This window comes from Leucopleurus acutus, assembly GCF_964270905.1.
Source record: "Leucopleurus acutus genome assembly, chromosome: 8".
Lineage (NCBI taxonomy): Eukaryota > Metazoa > Chordata > Mammalia > Artiodactyla > Delphinidae > Leucopleurus > Leucopleurus acutus.
In genome coordinates, this window is record NC_139151.1 from 61356908 (window position 1) to 61379600 (window position 22693).

The following is a 22693-nucleotide window of genomic DNA, read 5'->3' on the forward strand; positions in this document are numbered from 1 at the left end:
ATTTATTTATTATGTTTCTTGTATTCCTGCCCCCCAACAAGAGGGTAGGGATTTTTATCTGTTTCATTCACTAACATGTCTCTATTGCTTACTATCGTGTATGCCATGTAGTAGGTGCTCTGTGAATATTTGTTGACTGAATGAATGCCAAGTTGAGTTTGCGTCTACATCTTTCTTCTAAGCAGAATAAAACCTTAGCACTCTTCTAATTTCCTTTCTCTCCTCTCTTCCTCTCCCCACTCTCTACCCTTCTCATTATGCTTTTATTGATATCTCCTGGAATTTTAGTTCTAGATTGTTATGAACATTCTTGTTTTACAGCTACTCATTTAGAATTAATGATGTGTTTCACAAATTGTTTTTTGCTCATCAGAGCTTCTTGTAGACCACTTTATCCTCTTATATTCATTTTCCTCTGTCAGAAATATACTGTTGTTTTTTTTTTTTCCAGAGAGAATCTGTGGATGGTGAATTTTTAGTCTTTGTATATCTAAGAATGTCTTTATTCATCCTCAAACTTCAGTGACACTGTGGCTAGATACAGTATCCTAGGTTGTAAAAATTTCCTTAGAACTCTAAAGATATTGCCCCTAATGATGAGGTTTTAAAAACATATACTGATAAGATGTTATGGAAAAACCTAAACAAACTTTTTGGCCAACCCAATAACTATTGTTGTTGTTGTTTTTATGGTTTTATCCTAGTTGTCACTCAGTAAGCCCTTTCAGTGTGAGGTGGTACATTCTTTTTATAAACATTTACTGTGGAACGGGCCATGCCAGGCACTGTGTTAAGCCGTAGAGACATGAAATAAGGTGTGACGGAGGCCTCCTTGGAGAATTTACAGTGTAGTGGATGAGTCACACGAGTAGATAATGGTACACTGGACTAAGGACTATGACGTGGGAAGCACTGGGTATTGAGGGTATTGCTAGAGCACAGGAGAGGACACCTCGCCAAGTCCAAGGCATGTCCGTATATGACACGCCTAGCTTAGGTCTCAACTGCCTTGGGTCTGGATCTCAGAAGACTGGGATCTGAGCTCAGAGTTAGCAGAATACAATCCACAGACCACTCGTAGTTCTAATCACAAGTTCTGTTGAGCATCAGAAAGAATAGGAGAGCAGCAAGGACAAAAGGTCCATCTGGCCAAATATGTCTTTCTGGTGTCTCCCCTCTGTTCCTCAACAGGACAGGCCCAGAGGTGGCAACTATCAGCCGCCTGTGTAGGCTGAGGAACTCCCCAGTTGTGAGGAGAACCCACAAAGAGGTCCCCAGGCTTTCAACCCTGTTCCCTGTCCCCCACTAGAAAGTCTATGTCAGTAGCCAGAGACAGCTTCTACTCTCACAGAAGGCAGTGTTGTGCTGGTCAGCAGGCCACGTCACCCAGGCCTGGTGATCGGACTCCATATCCTGGAATAATTGCTGAGCCTTCCTTAGCCAGTCTCTCTTTTTCTTTGTCTAATCTATGCATTGTGAATCTCTCTATTTACACATGCACGAATTTTCTATTTGAGTTCCATCCTGGGGGCTCTTGGCAGACAGGCCTGGCCTATCAAAATAACTCACTGTAGCTTCTCAATGTATCTTCTCCATTTCACATCTTCCCTGGTCGCCTGGAGATTTCCAGGGCCAATCTGTACTAAAAAGCAGCCATTCATGTGTATATCTAGGTTTTAGGCTCCATGACCTGAGGGCTTTGCAACGGGCCAGTGGGTGGCCAGTTTGGTCTCCAACCCCTTTCTCCAGTGAATTTTCCACTCTCTATTCTGACAGATTCACGAGGATACCTACCACATGCAACAGGGCCTGCAGGAGCAAGTGAAAAACTGCAAAGGGATCAGGACAGGCCACGGCTCCCTATACCTTCAGAGGGTGCAGTGCCAGCAGCTGGAGCAGAAGCTGAAGCAGGCAGAAGCCTGGTTGCTGCAGATGGGACAACTGGCCCGCCTGGTAGACTACATGATTTGCCAGAACCTCGTGTCCATCATAGAGGACGAGATAACCTCTTTTGTGGCCAACATCTTGCAAGTGAGGTGGTGGGTGGCACGTGTGGAGGTGGGCGGGCAGTCAGGAGCCAGCTGGTAGGGAGCGGATACTGACATCTAGCCCCGCCACCTCTCCTGACCCTCCTTTACAGGCTCCAAGGCAGAAACCCTTTCTCTCAGCGCAGCTGGTCTTTGACAGTTGTGGCCAGCTGTCTCATGAGCCCTGTATTGAAAATATGATCCAGATTATAATTGGGGGCCTAAGGTCCACGAAGGTCTCTGCCCTGAAGGTATTCTGGATTGGACAGGGGGCTGGCTGTAGGAATTCCCACTTCCTATCCTCTGTATAATCAGAAGCTCTCAGCCTGGTCTGAACCCTCATTGTTTGCTATCTCTGCCCCTTCTCTGTACCTTGGCATGAAGGTAATGCAGTGTACAGACCCGAAGACCTTCTGGGATTCCCTGTATTTTGAAGGTATTTAAGGAGCCCTAGGCAGCGGGGAGGAAGGATGGAAGGAGGGAGAAGGGCACGTGCAGTGTCCTAATGGCCAGAGAGTCGGGCACTGGGCATGCATGGAGCAGCTCTAACCTGGGTCTGCACATGTGTTGGGGGGTAGGAGAGTGGAGGCATGTTTTTGCTCACTCGTGCATGTGCCTATGTGTATGTATGTGCACACACCTGAGTGTAGTGAGAGGTGTATGAAAGAGTATGAATACATTGTCCTCTGATTTGTCCTAACTCCATGAGGTTTTTCTCTAATGTCATAATGGCGTTTCATTTACAGTTGGATTTGATTGCTAAGTTAATTTGTACTTGTTTGAAGAACTCTGCCTGTTCAATATTTGCTTTATTTCATGCAGCTCTTTTTCATTTCATATAGAATAATTCATTAGTATTATTGAGCTATTTTATAGTTACCAGTTATTGATTATCAATCCTCAAAACTAGTAAATCGTCAGGGAGGAAATACACCTTCACATTCCCTTTATTTGGAATACTCACGCTGTCACAGATAAAACCATTAAATGCATTCAGTCACCTCTGACATGAAGGTGCTTTTTCATTTTCCCATTCAACTAGTACGTTTTCATTAAGATGATGTAAAGACACCAGCTTAATTTTAGGAATTAGGTGACAAGGAAGAAAAAGAGTCATTGAAAGGAGCCTGTGTTTTTCTTTCCTTTGTTTTTTTGGCCGCGCCTCGCAGCATGCAGGATCTTAGTTCCCCCAATCAGGGATTGAACCAGTGCCCCCTGCAGTGGAAACTCGGAGTCGTAACCACTAGACCTCCAGGGAATTCCTGAGCCTGTGTCTTTGACAAATCACACAAGTTGCGGCACATTTTTTTCTCAAGTGAATCTAGATTAATCAATAGAGATTATTGATGTTTGTTTTACATGGTACAGTGGAAAAAGGAAGGGCTCCGAAATCAGACAGGCTAGTTCACTAATCTGTAAAATGGGAAAACAAAAATACCTCACTTGCAGCATTGTTTTGAAGAATAAAAGAGTAATATGTTTAGAATAGTGCCCAGCACATAGTAGTACATGTTACAGATAGTATCTTATTAGTAGTAGTATTACAGATTTAGGTAAATCATACATTTCACAGTGCTTCCTCATTATATGATGTACTAATGCATACTGTGCACATGCTCCAGTATTTTCCTTTGAATGGCAAAACAAACAAACAAAAACCCTTCAACTTTTATTCTAAATCCTAGTGAAAGGGAGAATATTCACTTGCAATGTCTTGGGTTATCCCTTCTACTTTTAGAAAAGCATCAGGGACTGATGTATTTAGGGGTGAAGTGTCACGCTACTCGTATCTTGCAAGTATTGGGTTGGCCAAAGAGTTATTTGGGGTTTTCCATAAGTATGGAAAATCCTGAATGAACTTTTTGGCCAAACCAATAGTTTAGGGAAAGGAAAAAGGGAAGGAAAAACAAAAAAAGCAATGTGGCAAAATGTTAATAATTGTTGAGTCTAAGTGGATAGATAAAGAAAGGAGTGTGTAGAACCTTTAAACTTTTGTACATGTTTGAGATTTTTCAAAATCAGAATTTGAAGGAAAAAAACAAGGCCAGCATGGAAAATCAAGTTAATATCGTGGAGGAACCAGAATCAAAGTTCTGATTTGGGATTTTTCTGTAAGTTCTTTATGAAAATTGGAGTAATATACAATAAACATGTAGCAGGTAAAACACTACAAGTAGTCTTTAAGAAATACATTCATCTGAGAAATCTTTTACTTAAATGAGGCAAAATTTGTATGGCATTTTAACCAAATTACAAAATGGTTTCAGTACCTCCATTTATACCCAAAAATATGAAAAATAAGCCACTTATAACAGAAAATTATATATTTACTAGATTCTAGTCCCTAGAAGAATACCCAGTGCTTTACTAATAAAGTGCTTGTAACATATTCTCTGTTCATAAGCTACGTTCTATGACATTTTCCAGAGGACAGTCTTAGAACTGGAACATTTTGAGACCAAAAAGAGGTTATTAATGTTACTATCGGATGCTCTTACAGTCTTATCAGGAATATTCTGCAGTTTAAAACTGAGAAATACAATCAGATAATCATTTTCCTCATCTGGCAGGTGTCAAGTTCAGGAACTATTACCTTAAAGTTCTTACTTTAACTTTACTATGGCAATATCCTACCAAGATCGCAGTATCTTTTTGAGAAATGAAGGAAACAATAGCAAAGATCAACAAAACTAAAAGCTGCTTCTTTGAGAAGATAAACAAAATTGATAAACCATTAGCCAGACTCATCAAGAAAAGAAAGGGAGAAGACTCAAATCAACAGAATTAGAAATGAAAAAGGAGAAGTAACAACTGACACTGCAGAAATACAAAGGATCATGAGAGATTACTACAAGCAACTCTATGCCAATAAAATGGACAACCTGGGAGAAATGGACAAATTCTTAGAAAAGCACAACCTTCCAAGACTGAACCAGGAAGAAATATAAAACACGAACAGACCAATCACAAGTAATGAAATTGAAACTGTGATTAAAAATCTTCCAACAAACAAAAGTCCAGGACCAGATGGCTTCACAGGTGAATTCTATCAAACATTTAGAGAAGAGCTAACACCCATCCTTCTCAAACTATTCCAAAATATAGCAGAGGGAGGAACACTCCCAAACTCATTCTATGAGGCCACCATCACCCTGATACCAACACCAGACAAAGATGTCACAAAAAAGAAAACTACAGGCCAATATCACTGATGAACATAGATGCAAAAATCCCCAACAAAATACTAGCAAACAGAATCCAACAGCACATTAAAAGGAACATACAACATGATCAAGTGGGGTTTATCCCACGAATGCAAGGTTTCTCCAATATATGTAAATCAATCAACGTGATAAACCATATTAACAAATTGAAGGAGAAAAACCATATGATCATCTCAATAGATGCAGAAAAAGCTTTCAACAAAATTCAACACCCATTTATGATAAAAACTCTCTAGAAAGTAGTCATAGAGGGAACCTACCTCAACATAATAAAGGCCATATATGACAAACCCACAGCCAACATCGTTCTCAATGGTGAAAAACTGAAACCATTTCCTCTAAGATCAGGAACAAGACAAGGGTGCCCATTCTCACCACTATTATTCAACATAGTTTTGGAAGTTTTAGCCACAGCAATCAGAGAAGAAAAAGAAATAAAAGGAATCCAAATCAGAAAAGAATAATTAAAATTGTCACTATTTGCAGATGACATGATACTATACATAGAGAATCCTAAAGATGCTACCAGAAAACAACTAGAGCTAATCAATGAATTTGGTAAAGTTGCAGGATACAAAATTAATGCACAGAAATCTCTTGCATTCCTATATACTAATGATAAAAAATCTGAAAGAGAAATTAAGGAAACACTCCCATTTGCCACTGCAAAAAAAAGAATAAAATACCTAGGAATAAACCTACCTAAGAAGACAAAAGACCTGTATGCAGAAAACTGTAAGACACTGATGAAAGAAATTAAAGATGATACCAACAGATGGAGAGATATACCATGTTCTTGGATTGGAAGAATCAACATTGTGGAAATGTCTACACTGCCCAAAGCAATCTACAGATTCAATGCAATCCCTATTAAACTACCAATGGCATTTTTCACAGAACTGGAACAAAAAGTTTCACAATTTGTATGGAAACAGAAAAGACCTCGAGTAGCCAAAGCAATCTTGAGAAAGAAAAACGGAGCTGGAGGAATCAGGCTCCCGGACTTCAGACTATACTACAAAGCTACAGTAATCAAGACAGTATGGTACTGGCACAAAAACAGAAATATAGATCAATGGAACAGGATAGAAAGCCCAGAGATAAACCCCCACACATATGGTCACCTTATCTTTGATAAAGGAGGCAAGAATATACAGTGGAGAAAAGACAGCCTCTTCAATAAGTGGTGCTGGGAAAACTGGATGGGTACATGTAAAAGAATGAAATTAGAACACTTCCTAACACCATACACAAAAATAAACTCAAAATGGATTAAAGACCTAAAGGTAAGGCCAGACACTATAAAACTCTTAGAGGAAAACATAGGCAGAACACTCTATGACATAAATCACAGCAAGATCCTTTTTGACCCACCTCCTAGAGAAATGGAAATAAAAACTAAAATAAACAAATGACACCTAATGAAACTTAAAAGCTTTTGCACAGCAAAGGAAACCATAAAAAAGACGAAAAGACAACCCTCAGAATGGGAGAAAATATTTGCAAATGAAGCAACTGACAAAGGATTAATCTCCAAAATTTACAAGCAGCTCATGCAGCTCAATATGAAAAAAACAAACAACCCAATCCAAAAATGGGCAGAAGACCTAAATAGACATTTCTCCAAAGAAGATATACAGATTGCTAACAAACACATGAAATGATGCTCAACATCACTAATCATTAGAGAAATACAAATCAAAACTACAATGAGGGCTTCCCTGGTGGCGCAGTGGTTGAGAGTCCACCTGCGAATGCAGGGGACATGGGTTCGTGCCCCGGTCCGGGAAGATCCCACATGCCGCAGAGTGGCTGGGCCTGTGAGATATGGCCGCTGAGCCTGGGCGTCCAGAGCCTATGCTCTGCAACGTGAGGAGCCACAACAGTGAGAGGCCCACGTACTGCAAAAAAAAAAAAAAAAGAAAAGAAAAAAAATCTACAAGCAATAAGTGCTGGAGAAGGTGTGGAGAAAAGGGAACCCTCTTGCACTGTTGGTGGTAATGTAAATGATACAGCCACTATGGAGAACAGTATGGAGGTTCCTTAAAAAGCTAAATATAGAACTACCATACGACCCAGAAATCCCACCACTGGGCATATACCCTGAGAAAACTATAAAAAGAGTCATGTACCACAATGTTCAAATTGCAGCACTATTTACAATAGCCAGGACATGGAAGCAACCTAAGTGTCCATCGACAGATTAATGGATAAAGAAGATGTGGCACATATATACAATGGAATATTACTCAGCCATTAAAGGAAATGAAATTGAGTTATTTGTAGTGAGGTGGATGGACATAGAGTCTGTCATACAGAGTGAAGTAAGTCAGAAAGAGAAAAACAAATACCATATGCTAACACATATATATGGAATCTAAACAACAACAACAAAATGATTCTGATGAACCTAAGGGCAGGACAGGAATAAAGACACAGACATAGAGAATGGACTTGAGGACATGGGGAGGGGCAAGGGTAAGCTGGGACGAAGTGAGAGAGTAGCATGGACATATACACACTACCAAATGTAAAATAGATAGCTAGTGGGAAGCAGCTGCATAGCACAGGGAGATCAGCTCGGTGCTTTGTGACCACCTAGATGGGTGGGATAAGGAGGGTGGGAGGGAGACATAAGAAGGAGGGGATATGGGGATATACATATGCATATAGGTGATTCACTTTGTTATACAGCAGAAACTAACACAACACTGTAAAGCAATTATACTCCAATAAAGAAGTTTAAAAATAAAAGAATATATTTTTGATATTTGTGGTAAGATAAATCTGTAACCCTGAAAAGGGACAAAGGATTACTTCATTTTTATTATAAAAATTTCTTGAAGTAGATTTTTGTTGGAATGGTGTTGAAGTTAGCTTAGAGATATAATGCAAAGAACGAAACTGTCCTTAGTATATATTTTTCCAGGGGGCTGCAGATGGCAGGGAGGGTCTCTTGGGAATGTGAGGTGTGAAGAGTGTGACCAGCAAAAGGAAGTATAGATGGAAGCAGTGTAACAGTGAGCGGATTCATAGATGAGAGGGGAAGGAGTTTTTTTTCTTGCCACTCTGTAAGAAATTTTGAAACGATGAAAAGTCCTATAAATATGTTTGACAAGTTGCTTTGCTCTGTGTGAAATGTCTGAGTTACTCCTTCAAGGAAACCTACTGTAAAGACCTATCATTATTTAGGTCTTTCAAGTTGGATGGATATTTTAAAATGCAGCTCCATGTTGACTCATATGTATTATACTAAAACATATATATTTTAAATGGAAGCCCAAATCACTCAGCAGTGACAGGTAACTTATGTTTCTTTGATTTACTTGATATCAGTTCTCTTTATTTCACTCTTACTCTGGCTAGGAAGTCATTAGTGTTCTGTGCTGTTGGGATATTGCATTCGCCAAATTATATTAAAAATGCACTAGCTTTTCTTTCCATTGCTCAGAAGCACACATGAATTGACTGTATAGCACCATATTGCCTGAGTGCTCTCATGGGTCTCGGCACCTTGAATCACAGTTCTTCAACCCCATCTTTGTTTTGGAGCTCACAAAACAGAGAGTTACCAAATTCAAAGGCAGAAAATATGTAGCAGCACCAAACTTCAGAGAAATTGAAACTAGAAAGTCAGGAAGAGAGTCCCTGTCTCTCAAATTGCTGATTAGCCTTTCATCTCTACTTCTGCCTGTGCTTCTTCCCAATTCCCGATTCTCTCCTAACACTAGCTGTCTCTGCTTCCTTTAAACTTTCTGCTCCCTTATAACCATTGCTTCCAAATGACTTAGACTTTCTATGCCACCAGCTCCATTCTTGACTCTATATATGATCTTTCAGTTAAGTTTTCCTGATTGTGTGACTTAGTTCAAATTTTCCAGACAAGAAATATGATTGATTCAGCCTACCCTACAGAGAGTCATGTATCCATAAGATCTGGCAAGAGCAATGGGCCATCGTACAAATTAATTGGTTTTCGCTATAGGTCAGAGCATATCCTCTTAGAAGGGTGTATATGGTGGAGGAGGCTCCAATCTTCAGCTATGCTTGTCCTGGCTCTAAACATCTATTATATGGGCCTAAATGTGCAAGTTGGTTTTGGATTGCATATCCTAACTCAAAACTAGCTAAGGAAAAGGGGAGATTTTTTACTGGCTCCTATAACTAAGAAATTAATGAATACAGCTGGATTCAGGCTCAGCTGGATTCAGGGCTCAGGCAGTGTCATCAAGGCTTTCTCTCTCTCTCTTAGTCCTTTGATTTTACTTGTGAGTTTGAATTCTAAATCACTGAGAATGCTGTCAGCTGGAAGTAACAGAAGACCTAAGAGCAGCCTAAACAATACAATCATCTCACCTAACAAGAAGTCTCCAGGTAGCTTTCAGGGTTGGTTCAGTGGCTCAGAAATGTCATCAAGTACCAGGCTCTTTATATCCTTCCCCAATTCCATTCTGGGTTTAGCTCTAGGTAACGACAGATCCTCTTGGAAGGGTATGTGTGCTAGGGGAAGCTGCAGTCAAAAATCCTTTTTCATCCTCAGGCTATTACATTGTAGTTGCAAGACAAGTTGCAGCTCCATGCATCCCATTCTCAAGCAAAGTCATGTTTAAAAAGGGGAGGCAAGGTTAGAGAGAAAGCTCTCCTTGCCTGACTCTCACTTATTATCAGAAAAATAAATCTTCTCCAGAAACTCCCCAGCAGATGCACTGTTACATCTCATTGTAAAAATCCAGGTGTGGGAAATCAAAGGGCTGATATTTTTAGTTTCTCGTGGAAGATAGGCTCTACCACCATGGAAGAAGGGAGAAGCGAATGGCTATTAGTTGGTCAAGCAATATGCCTTCCAAGGTTTCATTCTTCAGATAGGCTCTCTCCTCCTGGCAAGGAAGAGAATCGCCAGCATTCTCTACATTGTCATTTCTGCTATATTCTTACCCTTTTAATAATTTTATTATTGAATAAAACCTCATTTAAGTTGAGTTCTACAAGTAACAATATGCTCACCAGCAGTCCTTATGTTGATGTCTCTTTTAGTCATTTTGTTTGTCCAATGTTCATTCTCTATTTAGATTCCTCAGGATGGGCTTGTGGGAGCAGAAGTCTCAAGTTCTTCTGTGTTGATAATAGTTTGTACCCTTTGAAAGTTAGTATTACCAGTTGTAAAATCATTGCCTCATATGTTCTTCCTTTCCATATCTTAAAGATATTACTCCATTTTCTTCTGGCATTAAAAGTTGTTGTCAAAAAAAATCTGATAATAATCTAATTTTATTTCCTTTATAAATCACTTGCTTTTTTTTTTTTTTTTTTTTTGCCTAGATACCTAAAATATTTTTTCCTTGAAATTCAGTAATTTTAGTAGAATATGTCTTGGTATTGAACATTCTAAGATAGTATTCTCAGGTATGCTCCTTTATAATGCAGCTTTAAGCCTTTTCTATTTCAGGAAAGTATTCTTGAATTAAGGTTTTTAGTATTGTTCTCTTCCCTTGCTTTGGATTTTTCTTCAGGGACTCCTATTACATGTGTTTTAGATCCTTATCACTTTTCCCCCAATGTATGTTCCTTTCTCTTGAAATATATTCTTTTAATCCTTATTTCTTTTGTAATTATCCTTATTTTTACCTTCTATTTTTCTTAAGACATTTTTTACCTGTTAAGTTTATTTGCTCTTATCTTCCTTTTAGTTCAGTTTCCATTCCAAAATTATGCTTTCTTTTATTTCTAATTCTTTCCTGAGTTCTGTTGCATAATTTCTGAGTTTTTCTAACTCCGATATGTGGTTTTCTTTCATGGGTTATGCCATTTTCCTGGTGTCTTTTGACTTGTTTTGAAATGGGCTTGATCTGTTTCCTGACATGCTTTCATTGTCTATAAAGATGTTATTCTACTCCCCGTTCTCTTTTTCCTTATACTAGCTTTGTATGGGGTTTGATGTTGGTACTTTTCTGTTACTCATTTCTGAAAAGTTCTCTTTTACTAACTTTTAGGAGACAGCTGGGTTCTCTAACCTTTCAATTTCCTTTTCTGTTGATTTTCTGTAGTGTTCCAAAAATGGGGGCTAACTTTCTGAGGTTTCCTGGTTTCTGTTTCTCTCTCCCAGTTTTATTTGGACCTTTTCTTTTTCTCTATTGCTTCCATTCTGCTCCCTTTTTACTTTACCCCCAGCAGTTTCACCTTAGTGCTGAGTACTGTCCCAGAAGGGAGCCCTCGCCGGTTGGTTTTAGGAGCTCATTGGGCATAGACTGCTAAAGCTTCTACGGACCTTACCTACCTGCTACTGGAGCGGGCAAATCCCCTTCCATTTTTACCTGCTGTTCTCGAATTAGCCCTCTTCTTTCCACAAAATGTCTGTTGGCTGTTGCGGAGTTTTCCTAGTCTCAGGTCAGTCTGGTAAACCATTGTTCTCCTCTGCTTCCTTCCCCATAAATGGCGATGCCACTTGGGACTTGAGGCTGTAGGTGGTTTGTTCCCACCCACTTATATTTTAGTGTTTGTAAGGATCCTTTGTCTTCATTTTGTTAAAAAATGTTATCCAGATGGGTTTTTCGTTTTACTGTCTAATTGCTCTGTCGATTTTATATACCAAATTCATGTGGGAATTTGGAATAGATTTCAAAATTATGCTGCCACTTCCACCATCTTCCTTGAACCCCTTCTGGCACTATTTTTTAAAGGATCATTCTGGTTATGCAGGGCAGACTGCAAAGGGATAGAGGCAATGACCAAAGCAGGGAGACGAGTTAGAAGGGTATTTCAATAATGCCGTGAGATTTGATGGTGACTTGGGCTGGGGAAAGAGAAGAAGGCAGTGGTACAGGTGGTGAGAATCGGTTGGATTTTGGATATATTTTGAACATAGAGCCAATTGGATTTTCTGATGGCTGGCTGTGTTGTATGTGAGAGAAGAGCCAAAGATAGCTTTAAAGTTTTTGACTGGAGCACCCGGAAGAATGGAGCTCCTGTTTACTGACGTTGGAGGACTGCATGAGGAGCAATCTGGGGGCGGATAGAGATCAGAGCTCATTTTGGGCTGTTGAAAGTTTGAGGTGCATATTAGGCATCTAAGTAGAGATGTAGACTAGGCAGTTGTTTAAGTGGGATTGGGATGCAGGGAGAGATCTGAGCTAGACATATATTTCAGAGCAAATAGGTGGTACTTAAAACCATGAAACTGGATGTGCTCTCCTAGAAAGTGAGTACTGACGGGGAGGAGAAGGGATCTGAGGATGGGCCCTTGCGGGCACTGTGGTGCTTAGGTGTTGGCAGTATGGATCTAATTTCTGAACATTTTGATGCTTCTTCTCCCTTTTTGTGCAAAGTTTTAACACAAATAGTAAAATTGGCAATTAAACAGTTTCTAAGAATCAAGGGGGAGGCCAAGTTCAAGGATATTCCTTACGACGGATACTGAGGACCGGCTTGCTCACCTTCCTTTCTCACCTCCTCCTCTGTTCTGCAGAGGCTAGAGTGCTATAAACTGTGCTTCTCAGACCCCCTTGCGGCTGGAAGTCACATGTGATTTAGATCTATATGTGACTTCAGCTCAGAATTGAGGTAAGTAGGGGAGAGAGGCAGGGCATATGCCGTCCATTCTGCTGGTGGGGCTCGTAATCGCTTATGCTCATGTGCTTATGTAGCTGGTGGTATGGCAGTGACATCCCAGTTTGCCAGGCAGCACAGAGCCATAGACACTTGGCCTAGAGTGTTTTTGTTTTTCAGCTCTTGCAGTTATTCACAACCCATGTAATAATCTCTAATAATTTCCTCCCTGCTTTTACTAGCTAGACTGAATTCTGTTCTCTGCACCTGAACCCTAACTAATAAGTTCCCTTGGTGGGTCTGGTACTGTGTTTATGATGTAGATGTACGTGTAAACTCACTCATGAACAGAGAATGTGTGTGTGTGTGTGTGTGTGTGTGTGTGTAATGTGTATGTACACACTCAGGGTAGAGGGAGAGGTTGTATGTGGTCCCTGGAGGACACTCAGGGACAATTATGGCATGTACCCCACTAGAAGAACATGAAGAGGAGGACTTGGACATGGACTTCATGATGCCCAAGTTGCAGGACCAACCCAGAGATGCTGTGGACATCTTCTGCGGCCCGAGCATAGGATTGGTGTGGCCCTGGAAGTCTCACACAGTTACTGAAGCCCTGGAGGTCTGTGGGCACCGGCTGCGGGGCCAGTACTTGCCCCCCAATTATAAGCAGCTGCAAGAGGATCTGGACAACAGCGCTCGAATCCAGCAGGCACTGGCTGTACAACAGGCCCTGCTGGAGGTGAGGACAGAGGTTTAAAGAATGGGACGGTGGCCACCACTTCCCATCATAGCCACCCACCTCTGCCCTAAACACCTTGTCTGCCCCTAGGGCATGCTGCGGGAGGTGCAGGAGTTCTGCAGGGACCATCACTGGATGAAAGGCATTTATGAGTTCCTGCAAGCCTGGGGGCCTCAGAAGCTGGAGTCTATGAGAGGTTGTCCTGTCAAGAACTACGCGATGCTGGTGAGCTGCCTGGATGGTTGGCGGGCCCGCGTCTCCAGCATCCCCGTGGAGCTGATCACAAAAGGCAGGCTGCTGCGGCTGAGCTGCCGTGACATACAGGTGGAGATGGGTGAGCGCTGCTTACCCCCCGCCCCCTCCTTTGCCTTCTGTACCTTATCCGCACAGCCCTTCTTGGGCCTTCAGTGTCCTCCAGGGACCTTGGGTGCAGGCCCCTCATTGGACCTGTAGAGCCTCCCAAAGCCCCAGGTCCCAGGCCCTTCCCTTTGCAACTGAAGGTGCGATCACTGCAGAGGACAGCCTCTCCGCCTGTCTCGACTCTACTCATTCACCACACTCCCTAGGAATTGTGTGTCCTTGTCTCCTAGCACTTTCTACTCTTATGGCACGGAAGTAGTTCAAACCAAATGTGACTGAGAAAAATCCTAGCCCGCTCCTTAGGCTAGGAGAACTCAGTTTCTTCATAGAGATTCCCAGGAATCAAGGGTGCCCTCTGCCCACATGTGGCAGTCAGAATCGACACTACAATTTGCACGTATAAAAAGTTACTCTCTTTAACTGATCTTGGCTTAGTCTGTAGCCCTAAATTCTGCTGATGGTGAAAAAAGAGACCATTGGCCCTCCCAATCTGCGTGTTCTGTGTCTGTGGATAAAATTCCAGAGAGTTCCAAGAAGCAAAACTTGAACCGATAACTGTTTATATAGCATTTACCTTGTATTTACAACTATTTACATAGCATTTATGTTATTTTAGGTACTATAAGCAAACTAGAGATGAGTTAAAGTATACAGGAGGACATATATAGGTTATATGCAAACACTATGCCATTTATAAAATGTGTGGATTTTGGTATCCTCAGGGATCCTAGAACCAATCCCCCAAAGGGACAGCTGTATTCCAATTGAAAGTGCACATTTTTTTCTTTTTATTTAAAGCAGCACTTTTGGTCTAATTCAGTCTATTTTGGGTATTTGGTCAATTCAAAATTCATACTACAGTTCTTGATTGTTTTGATTTTCGAGTGTCCTCTACTCCTTCTCCTCCCCAAGGTGGCCCCCGGCATTAGAGAGGGCTTCTGGGCTGTGTGCTCTTCTTTGCTGGCTTCTGCTGACTTGCCTGAGGTCTCTGCCCTCCTTCTGACCTTGCTGCTCCTGGTGTAGCTGTGTCCTGAGTTGGTGTAGCTGGCGTGTGTTCTCCTGGCTAATAGGAGCCCAGAGTGTCTACCTCTGCTGACTCAGCTCTGCATTGGCTCTGCTGACATTACATATCCTTAGGGTTTTAGTGAACCCTTCATCCAGTCTTTGTCTTAGGCTGGCCACCCCATAGCTTCTGCTTAAGGGTCCCTCGCCCCTCAACACAGGAACCCTATCTGGACCCACTGGCTATCAACTCACCACTATCTCCTGTATCCCCTGCCATTTGGGAGCTGTGGCGGACTTGGGAACGTTATATTTGGCCCTCTTTCTGCCACAACACATCACACCATGATTTCTGCTCTGCTGTGACTATCTCATGCCACATGAGCATGAGGGCGCCCTGCAAGGAGGTATCTTCCCAAAGTGATACACGGAAAGTGGAGCTCAAGCCCACTCTGCTGTCTGTTCCCTGCTCAGCCCATCTCAGTTTCCCACCTCATGTGTCTACCTACCCCCACGAGGCCAAGGCCTAGTTGGTCTCCCTGGGTCTCTGAGAAATCTGGTTTAAGACCTAACCTTGTTCGTCTTTTCTCTTCCTCCCTTTCCATGGGAAGGATGTCTTGTACTACTGGTTACTAGCTAAGTGCCTCCCCCCAGAGATGGCTGTGGAGAAACACACAGAGGGGTAGACTGGGAAGCTGGTGATTTGTTCTTCTGGGAAACAGAGAGGTTTTGTCACCTAACACCCATGAACGGCAGTAACCAATCGTGTCTGCTTCCTGCAGAGACTAGATACTCTCAGATCCATGGCCTCCAGGCCTGCTTTCTTTCTTTCTTTCTTTCTTTGGTTGCACCAGGTCTTAGTTGCAGCAGGCGGGCTCCTTAGTTGCAGCTCACCAGCTCCTTAGTTGCGGCTCGCCTGCTCCTTAGTTGCGGAAGGCAGGCTCTTTAGTTGTGGCATGTGAACTCTCCGTTGCGGCATGCATGTGGGATCTAGTTCCTTGACCAGGTATCGAACCCGGGCCCCCTGCATTGGGAGCGCAGAGTCTTACCCACTGCACAGCCAGGGAAGTCTCCAGGCCTGCTTTCTTTATAAGGTGGGAGGCCTTGGAGCTGGGCCTGAAAGAGTTTGCCTGAAAGTGCTTGCCTGCCTAGCCCTCCCTGCCTTTGCTCTTCCGCAGATGAAAGCACATACCTCCTTAGGTATCTTCTAGACCACAGAACTCCCCGCTCTTTCCCCAAGCCTCGCTCCTAAATGCACAGGGGATTCAGGCTGGCCAGGCAGAAGAAGGAGGACCTGTGATTGGCCTGCTTTCTTTCTGACCCTGTTTTGGGCAGGCTTCGCTCCACTCTTGCTCAGGAAGTCAGCGTGCTTTCTAGTCTGTTGGCTTCTTGGTCCTTAGTCCAGGCTCAACTGGCCTCTTCAAGAGGAGCAGATGGAGAGGTTAAAGCACAGGCCTCAGAATCCTGGCTGTTTTTTACTGGCTTGCATGACTTCAGATCACTGAGCTTCAGTTTCTTTATTTGTAACATAGGCATAACAGTGTAGTCGCTCACAGGGTTATGGGAAGGAGGATTAAATGAGATATTATTTGCAATGTTCCTAGCATTGAGTATGGCATGCAGTAGATGCTTACTTGTTTTCATTTCACCTATTCCCTTCTGTCCACTCTCATCCTTCTTGCTGATCTAATTCTATCTTCTTATCCTGCAACTTCGTTCCTCTTCTACTTGGGCTCCCTTGAATACTTGAATCACCTACTGTTATGAGCTGGCCTCACCAGAAACTTGACTTCACACTTTACTCTTTCCCTCTCCCTAACTCCACCACGTCCAGCCTGTCATCAAATCCTTTCCATTCTTCTGCCTCCTACATATCTCTCAAATGTGTTTTCCCATCCATCTCCAACTTCCAACCCCGAGGAGCCCTGGTATTTTATCAGTCCATTGCTCCCTTATTCCACACGGTGTCACTGTTGAGCTCTTCTCTGTCTTCACTGGCCCCGTGCTGCTGGTCAGAAGGCGGCACCATTGCAATGGCCTAGCTACTGTCATAGGTCAATGGGATAGTTTGAAAAAGCATAAGTGCACATCTTTGTGTTCTGTTCAACCTTGGGTACCCCTCAGAGGTTCCCTTGTCTTGGTTTTCTCAGTCTCAGCTGTTGGTGCCAAGTCCTATTCGTTACCTCCTCCAAAGCTCCCACAGGTCCATTCCCTGTATGTCTCAATTATCTGTGCCTGGAACTCACTGTCCTACTTTCCAGTTGCAGAGATGCTCATGGAGGATGAGTTAATTTACTTTTCACCCTTCAAAGCATAAAATGTAACACAGTGGAGCCAGACTGCCAGAGTTTGAATCCTTGCTCTAGCATTGTGTGATGTTGATATTTAAACTCTCTGAGTCTCACTTTGCTTATCTTTAAAACAGGGGCAATAATAGTATCTGCCTCAAAGGGTTTTGTGAGGATTAAATGGGTTAATACAGGTAAAGTAGTTGACACTGTGTCTGGCATGTAGTAAGTACTCTATACTATATTTTGTGGCATACTCCATGCCCTATTTCTATATTGTATTTTGCTGCTCTGTGCATATTTTAACATCTCTGAACTTAAGAGGTGTATTATAATTGATGGCATCATTTTTTCTTTTTTCATGGTGTGTGTAAAATAGTGGTGCTTCTTACAATCAGTGGTATCTCAGATCTGACGAGGTTTCGTGTTGGTATTATTCCTGTCCTCGGCGACAGTGGAGGTGTTCATATTGCCAAAGCCAGCTTCCAAGATTATCTTCTCGCCCCAAGTCCACCTGACAGCCTCTTTCCTTTAATCCTTAAAAACAAAAGGCAGATTACACACTCTTCTTGGTACCTCTTCTACTAGAGCAGAGGCAGTAAGACTCCTCAGATAGAAAATGTTTATCTGTGGTGGGCATTCTGCTCTTCATGGACACGGCATCCCTGTGCCTTTGCACATGGTTTCATCCACTTGGCGTGCCCCTGGAAGCCTTAACCACTCAGTATAGTCAGCTCCAATGTCCCCTTCCCTGAGGAGGCCTTCCCCAGCATCCTCAGGCCTCCTGCCCCTTCACTGAGCCGGGTTGAGGGCTCTTTGAAGAGCATCTACCACACTGGTATGTGATTATCCCCTTCTATGTCTGTCTCTGCTGCCATATTGTGAGCTTCTGAGGGTGGGAACACTTTCTGTCTTACTCATCACTCTTGTCTACCGGTGCCCAGCACAGGCCCAAGTGCACTGCAGCTGACTGGACACCAAGCAGGGGTCCAGTAAGTGTTCAGCGACTGGGGGAACGAATTCACGTTCTGGCTGCCCCTTCAACCTGCTCCCACTCCGGCCCCGCCACGCTCCCCTGGTACTTCACCCCCTCATGCCTAACTCTCTCCTGTCTTCAGAATCCAAGCTGGTGGGCATCAGGAAGGACATTCTTGAACAGATACAGAACGAATGCCGGAGCCGCGGTCAGCAGCTAATAACAGAGCTCACAGATTTCACGAAGGCCTTCCGAACCTTCAACACCGACATCCACGCCCTCACGTGGTGCTCCCAGAAGGTGGGCTCTCCCCATCCTCCTTTCCCAGCTCATCCAGGGCCGTCCCGCTCGCATGCCCAGCACACTCCCTTCAAGTCTCAGCTGAGCTCTCGGTGGGGCATGACGCTCTTAAACTGTGCTCACATGTGTGGTCTGCCCTTGCCAGCTCTCATCCTGTTCAAACGTGGCCCTCAACATCCTCATGAGAGGGGGAGGTCCTGGTGTTTTGAGAGGGAGAAAATCTGGCTTTCAGAGACCGAGTTCTGCTCTCTGTACAGTCGAGTAGGGATCCAAACCCTGCCATCAGGGCAACAATCTGATGGGGGAGGAACTGTGCTGTCTTCAGGGAGACCTAGGTCAGATGGGGGATCTGATCCCAGATTGCCCTGATCCCAGTTAGTTAAAAGGCGGCTGCTGGGGCCTGGAGCCTCTAGCAGGTGGGAGTGTCCCTCAGGATGTAAAGGGCTGTGGGAGTGCTGGTCTCATACTGTTGTCCCTGCAGCTGAACGAGGCCAACGAGCGGTACACAGAGCTGGAGGAGCGAATGGAATATACGCGGTCACTCTGTGAGCTCGTCCGCAACCACTTTGGCGTCTTCAGTGCTGAGAATGAGGCACTGGACATCTCGGTGAGAAGGCATCTCTCCCGTCTCTCCCAGTGCCCCTCCCCCATAACCACCTCTGCTTGACTACCCTCTGCCTGCCCCGCAGCTTCTGGACACGTGGGAGTCATTCCAGTTTGAGAAAAGCCAGGCCTCGGGGTTCCTGCTCAGTAAGCGACACGCCATTGTGCCTAAGCTGCAGCAGCTGATGGCGGCGGCACTGGCGGAGCTGGAGGGCCTGATTGCGAAGGCCCTGTCCGGTCCCTTCATGGACCCTGAGCAGGAGCAGAGGAGCACTGAATGCCAGCTCATCTCCCTGGAGCGTCAGTTCCAGAACACAGCCAGCGGCCTCAGTGAACTGCACCATGCCTACACCACCTTCACTGGTACCGAGGGTCCCGCCCCCTCCATCGCCACCCTGGGATGCCCCCTCCCACTGAGATCAGGGTTGGGACTTAGGGACCTGCATCTTGGGTGACCCGAAGCAAGTCTTGGGAATCACATACCTTCATTTTAGTCTATTTTATATGTGAAAATTGCAGGACAAAATCTAAATACATTGGGTATGTCAAGTGTTGTGCTTAGGGTGGGGATAGGGGGGCACACGGTCTGGTAGAGAAGGCAAATAGGTGAGCGTTCCATCAGAATGTGATGGGGTCAGAGGGCTAAAAGCCTGTGCAGGAGAAATGTAAAGGTGTCCTCATCGTAGTTGTGTAGCCCTGTTCAACCCAGTCCTACACCAGGCACCAGGTCCCAGATAAAAACGGGTCATGATGCTCCACGGCCACTGCTTCCAGCCAGTGTGGTGGAGAGAGGTGGCTGCTGAAGGCCTCACCGGCCCCTAGGAGGAGACCGGGACAGAACTATTGGCCTTAGCCCTTCTGTGCAGTGGTGCAGCTAGGCTGGCTCCCCTCTGCACGTAAAGAACTTTGCAGGCTCCAGTTTCTTTTCTCAGGTGCCGTCACTTCTGTCGGTCACTCGTATCCCTTGGAAGGGCACACTGCTTCTGACTGGCCTCTTGGCCAACCGCCAACCGTTACTATCCCTGCCTATGGGATCCTCAATCCCAGGGAGGGCCATTTGACCAGATGTGAGGTGGAAGACACTCTGGGACCATCCTCAAACAAGGGGCTTTTTCTTTGGTCAAGTATTGGGAGACCCTCATCCTATATTCTAACTGATGTAGACCAGACCTTGACCTTTCCTGCTAGTGGTTGGGGTGTTTGTGGAGAAGCAGAGTAGGGGACTCAGGCCTTGTGGGGTTAGGCCCAGGAAACCCCACAGCATTGCTTTTACTTCCTTCTTCCATCCCTGTCTCCTCACCAAACTTCCGGTTTTTAAAAATAATCTAGGATCTTAGATCCAGACCATTAATACTACTCTTTACTTTCCACTACATATCTTTTATTTTACTTACTACCTTTGACATTTGTTTTGTTCTGTAACTGTGTTAACAACTACTTTGATATCTAAGGTTTAATGGTTTTGTTTACCCACTGCCAATTTTTAAAGTAGTACATCTTTTCATTATTTTCACTCCTTCCTTGGATGGCTGCAATAATTCTTTGAGTATTTCTTTTTTCTAAGAAGGGAGTTGGAGGTGTTAAAATTTCTAAACTTCTTATGGCTAAGAATGACTGTATAATGTCCTTATATCACAGCTTGGCTAGATATTGAATTCTGAAGTCACAACACTTTTTTGTCCAGACGTAGATATTACATCACTGTCTTCTGACATTTATCATTTTGGACAAATCTGATATCAATCTGATTTTCTTCCTTTGTAGGTAATCTTTTTTTCGATTATTTGATAATGGCTCTTACAGTTGCTCTGCTCCCGTTTCAGAATTTTTATCTGTATGTTGGATTTTCTGGATCTCTCCTCCATTTCTTTCATCTGCTTCATCATTACTTCTTTTATTCTTTTTTTTTTTTTTTGAGTTCTGGGGAAATGTGAATTTGTCTTATAAGCTTCCATTTTCTGTGGTGTCTACTCTGTAATTTCTTTCTTTTTAAAAAAATATTTATTTATTTTTGGCTGCATTGGGTCTTCGTTGCTGCACGTGGGCTTTCTCTAGTTGTGGCGAGTGGGGGCTACTCTTTATTGCGGTGCGTGGGCTTCTCATTGCGGTGGCTTCTCTTGTTGCGGAGCACGGGTTCTAGGCGCACGGGGTCCAGTAGTTGTGGCACGTGGGCTCAGTAGTTGTGGCTCATGGGCTCTAGAGTGCAGCCTCAGTAGTTGTGGCGCATGGGCTTAGTTGCTCCGCGGCATGTGAGATCTTCCCGGACCAGGGCTCGAACCCGTGTCCCCTGCATTGGCAGGCGGATTCTTAACCACTGCGCCACCAGGGCAGTCCCTGCAATTTCCATTGCATTTTAAAACACACATACACATGTTGTATTTGTATGATTAAGTGCACATGTATATGTATATAAGTGTATGTATATGAGTATATATACATGAACATATTTCCTAGCTCTGTCTACTGAAGAGTCCAAGAAGGAACTACACTCCAATAGCAAGGAACCACATTGTGCCCAGATCGTAGTTTCTAATACCATTCCCCACTAAAAGAAATCAGGGCTCCTCAGAGAATGAATGATTCCAGGGCCATGGCAGGGTAGGTACAAGATGAGAGTGGAATATCTTTTTAAGCCAGAAAGTAAGGAAGTGTTAAGTTCTTTTTAAAAGTGATGGGACATGGGCTTCCCTGGTGGCGCAGTGGTTGAGAGTCCGCCTGCCGATGCAGGGGACACAGGTTCGTGCCCCGGTCTGGGAAGATCCCACATGCCGCGGAGCGGCTAGACCCGTGAGCCATGGCCACTGAGCCTGCGTGTCCGGAGCCTGTGCTCCGCGACGGGAGAGGCCACAACAGTGAGAGGCCCGCATACTGCAAAAAAAAAAAAAAAAAAAATCCTGATAAAAGTGATGGGACATGGCACAAGGACACAGAAGGGATGCTAACTGGACAAATCTGGGACAATTTGACCACCAGGGTAAGTACAAAGTAAACTACTGAAAAAAACAGGAATGTATTATCCATACTAGTACTAAGTAGGTGATAAATCAGTGAGGGAGAAATGAGGACTTGTGCTTATAGTAGAATGCCAGAGCCAGCTGGGCAGTGTGAAGGGAGGGCTGGAGAGGGAACATCACATTTTGCCAACCATCATGGTAAATACTGGATTGGGTGAGGGGATCATCAATGAATGCCAAATTTGGGGGCAAATTTGACAAGGAACAGAATATTTGTACTGTCTTAAGAGAGTCTCCCTCAGAGACTACTTATTAGTTGCAAAGGTAATAATTCAGTGGAGAAATTAAGCAACATTTTGAAGGTGATCAAAATTAATATCTCCAATGAGGGACAGGTGAGACACAAATGGACATCACGTACCTCCAGATGTGATACCCAGAGGACACAACATTACCGATTCAACAGTCCAGCTGGGAGTGATTTTACAAACTCAGCCATGAAAAGAAGCATACAAACACAACGCAAGAAACTTTCTGTTAACAAAAAAGGGAGAAAGGGGACTGTCTACTTCAAAAATGTCTATGTTACAAAAGACTGTGGGGAATGTTCCAGATTAAAAGAAGTTGAGGAGACATGACAAGTAAATATGGTACTTGACCCTAGACTGGCTGCTG

At 43.7% G+C, this 22693-nt stretch overlaps 1 protein-coding gene across 1 annotated transcript in view; it reads left to right on the plus strand.

Annotated features, from left to right (window-relative positions):
- Window positions 1-22693, plus strand: part of DNHD1 (dynein heavy chain domain 1) — a gene marked incomplete at both ends in the record, with an annotated part of 68257 nt that overhangs the window by 17324 nt on the left and 28240 nt on the right. The window contains 8 exon segments of the mRNA XM_082844993.1: window positions 1777-2031; window positions 2141-2278; window positions 2412-2463; window positions 13270-13535; window positions 13626-13869; window positions 18304-18461; window positions 18943-19112; window positions 19114-19427. Coding sequence (XP_082701119.1) covers window positions 1777-2031; window positions 2141-2278; window positions 2412-2463; window positions 13270-13535; window positions 13626-13869; window positions 18304-18461; window positions 18943-19112; window positions 19114-19427 — 1597 coding nt within the window.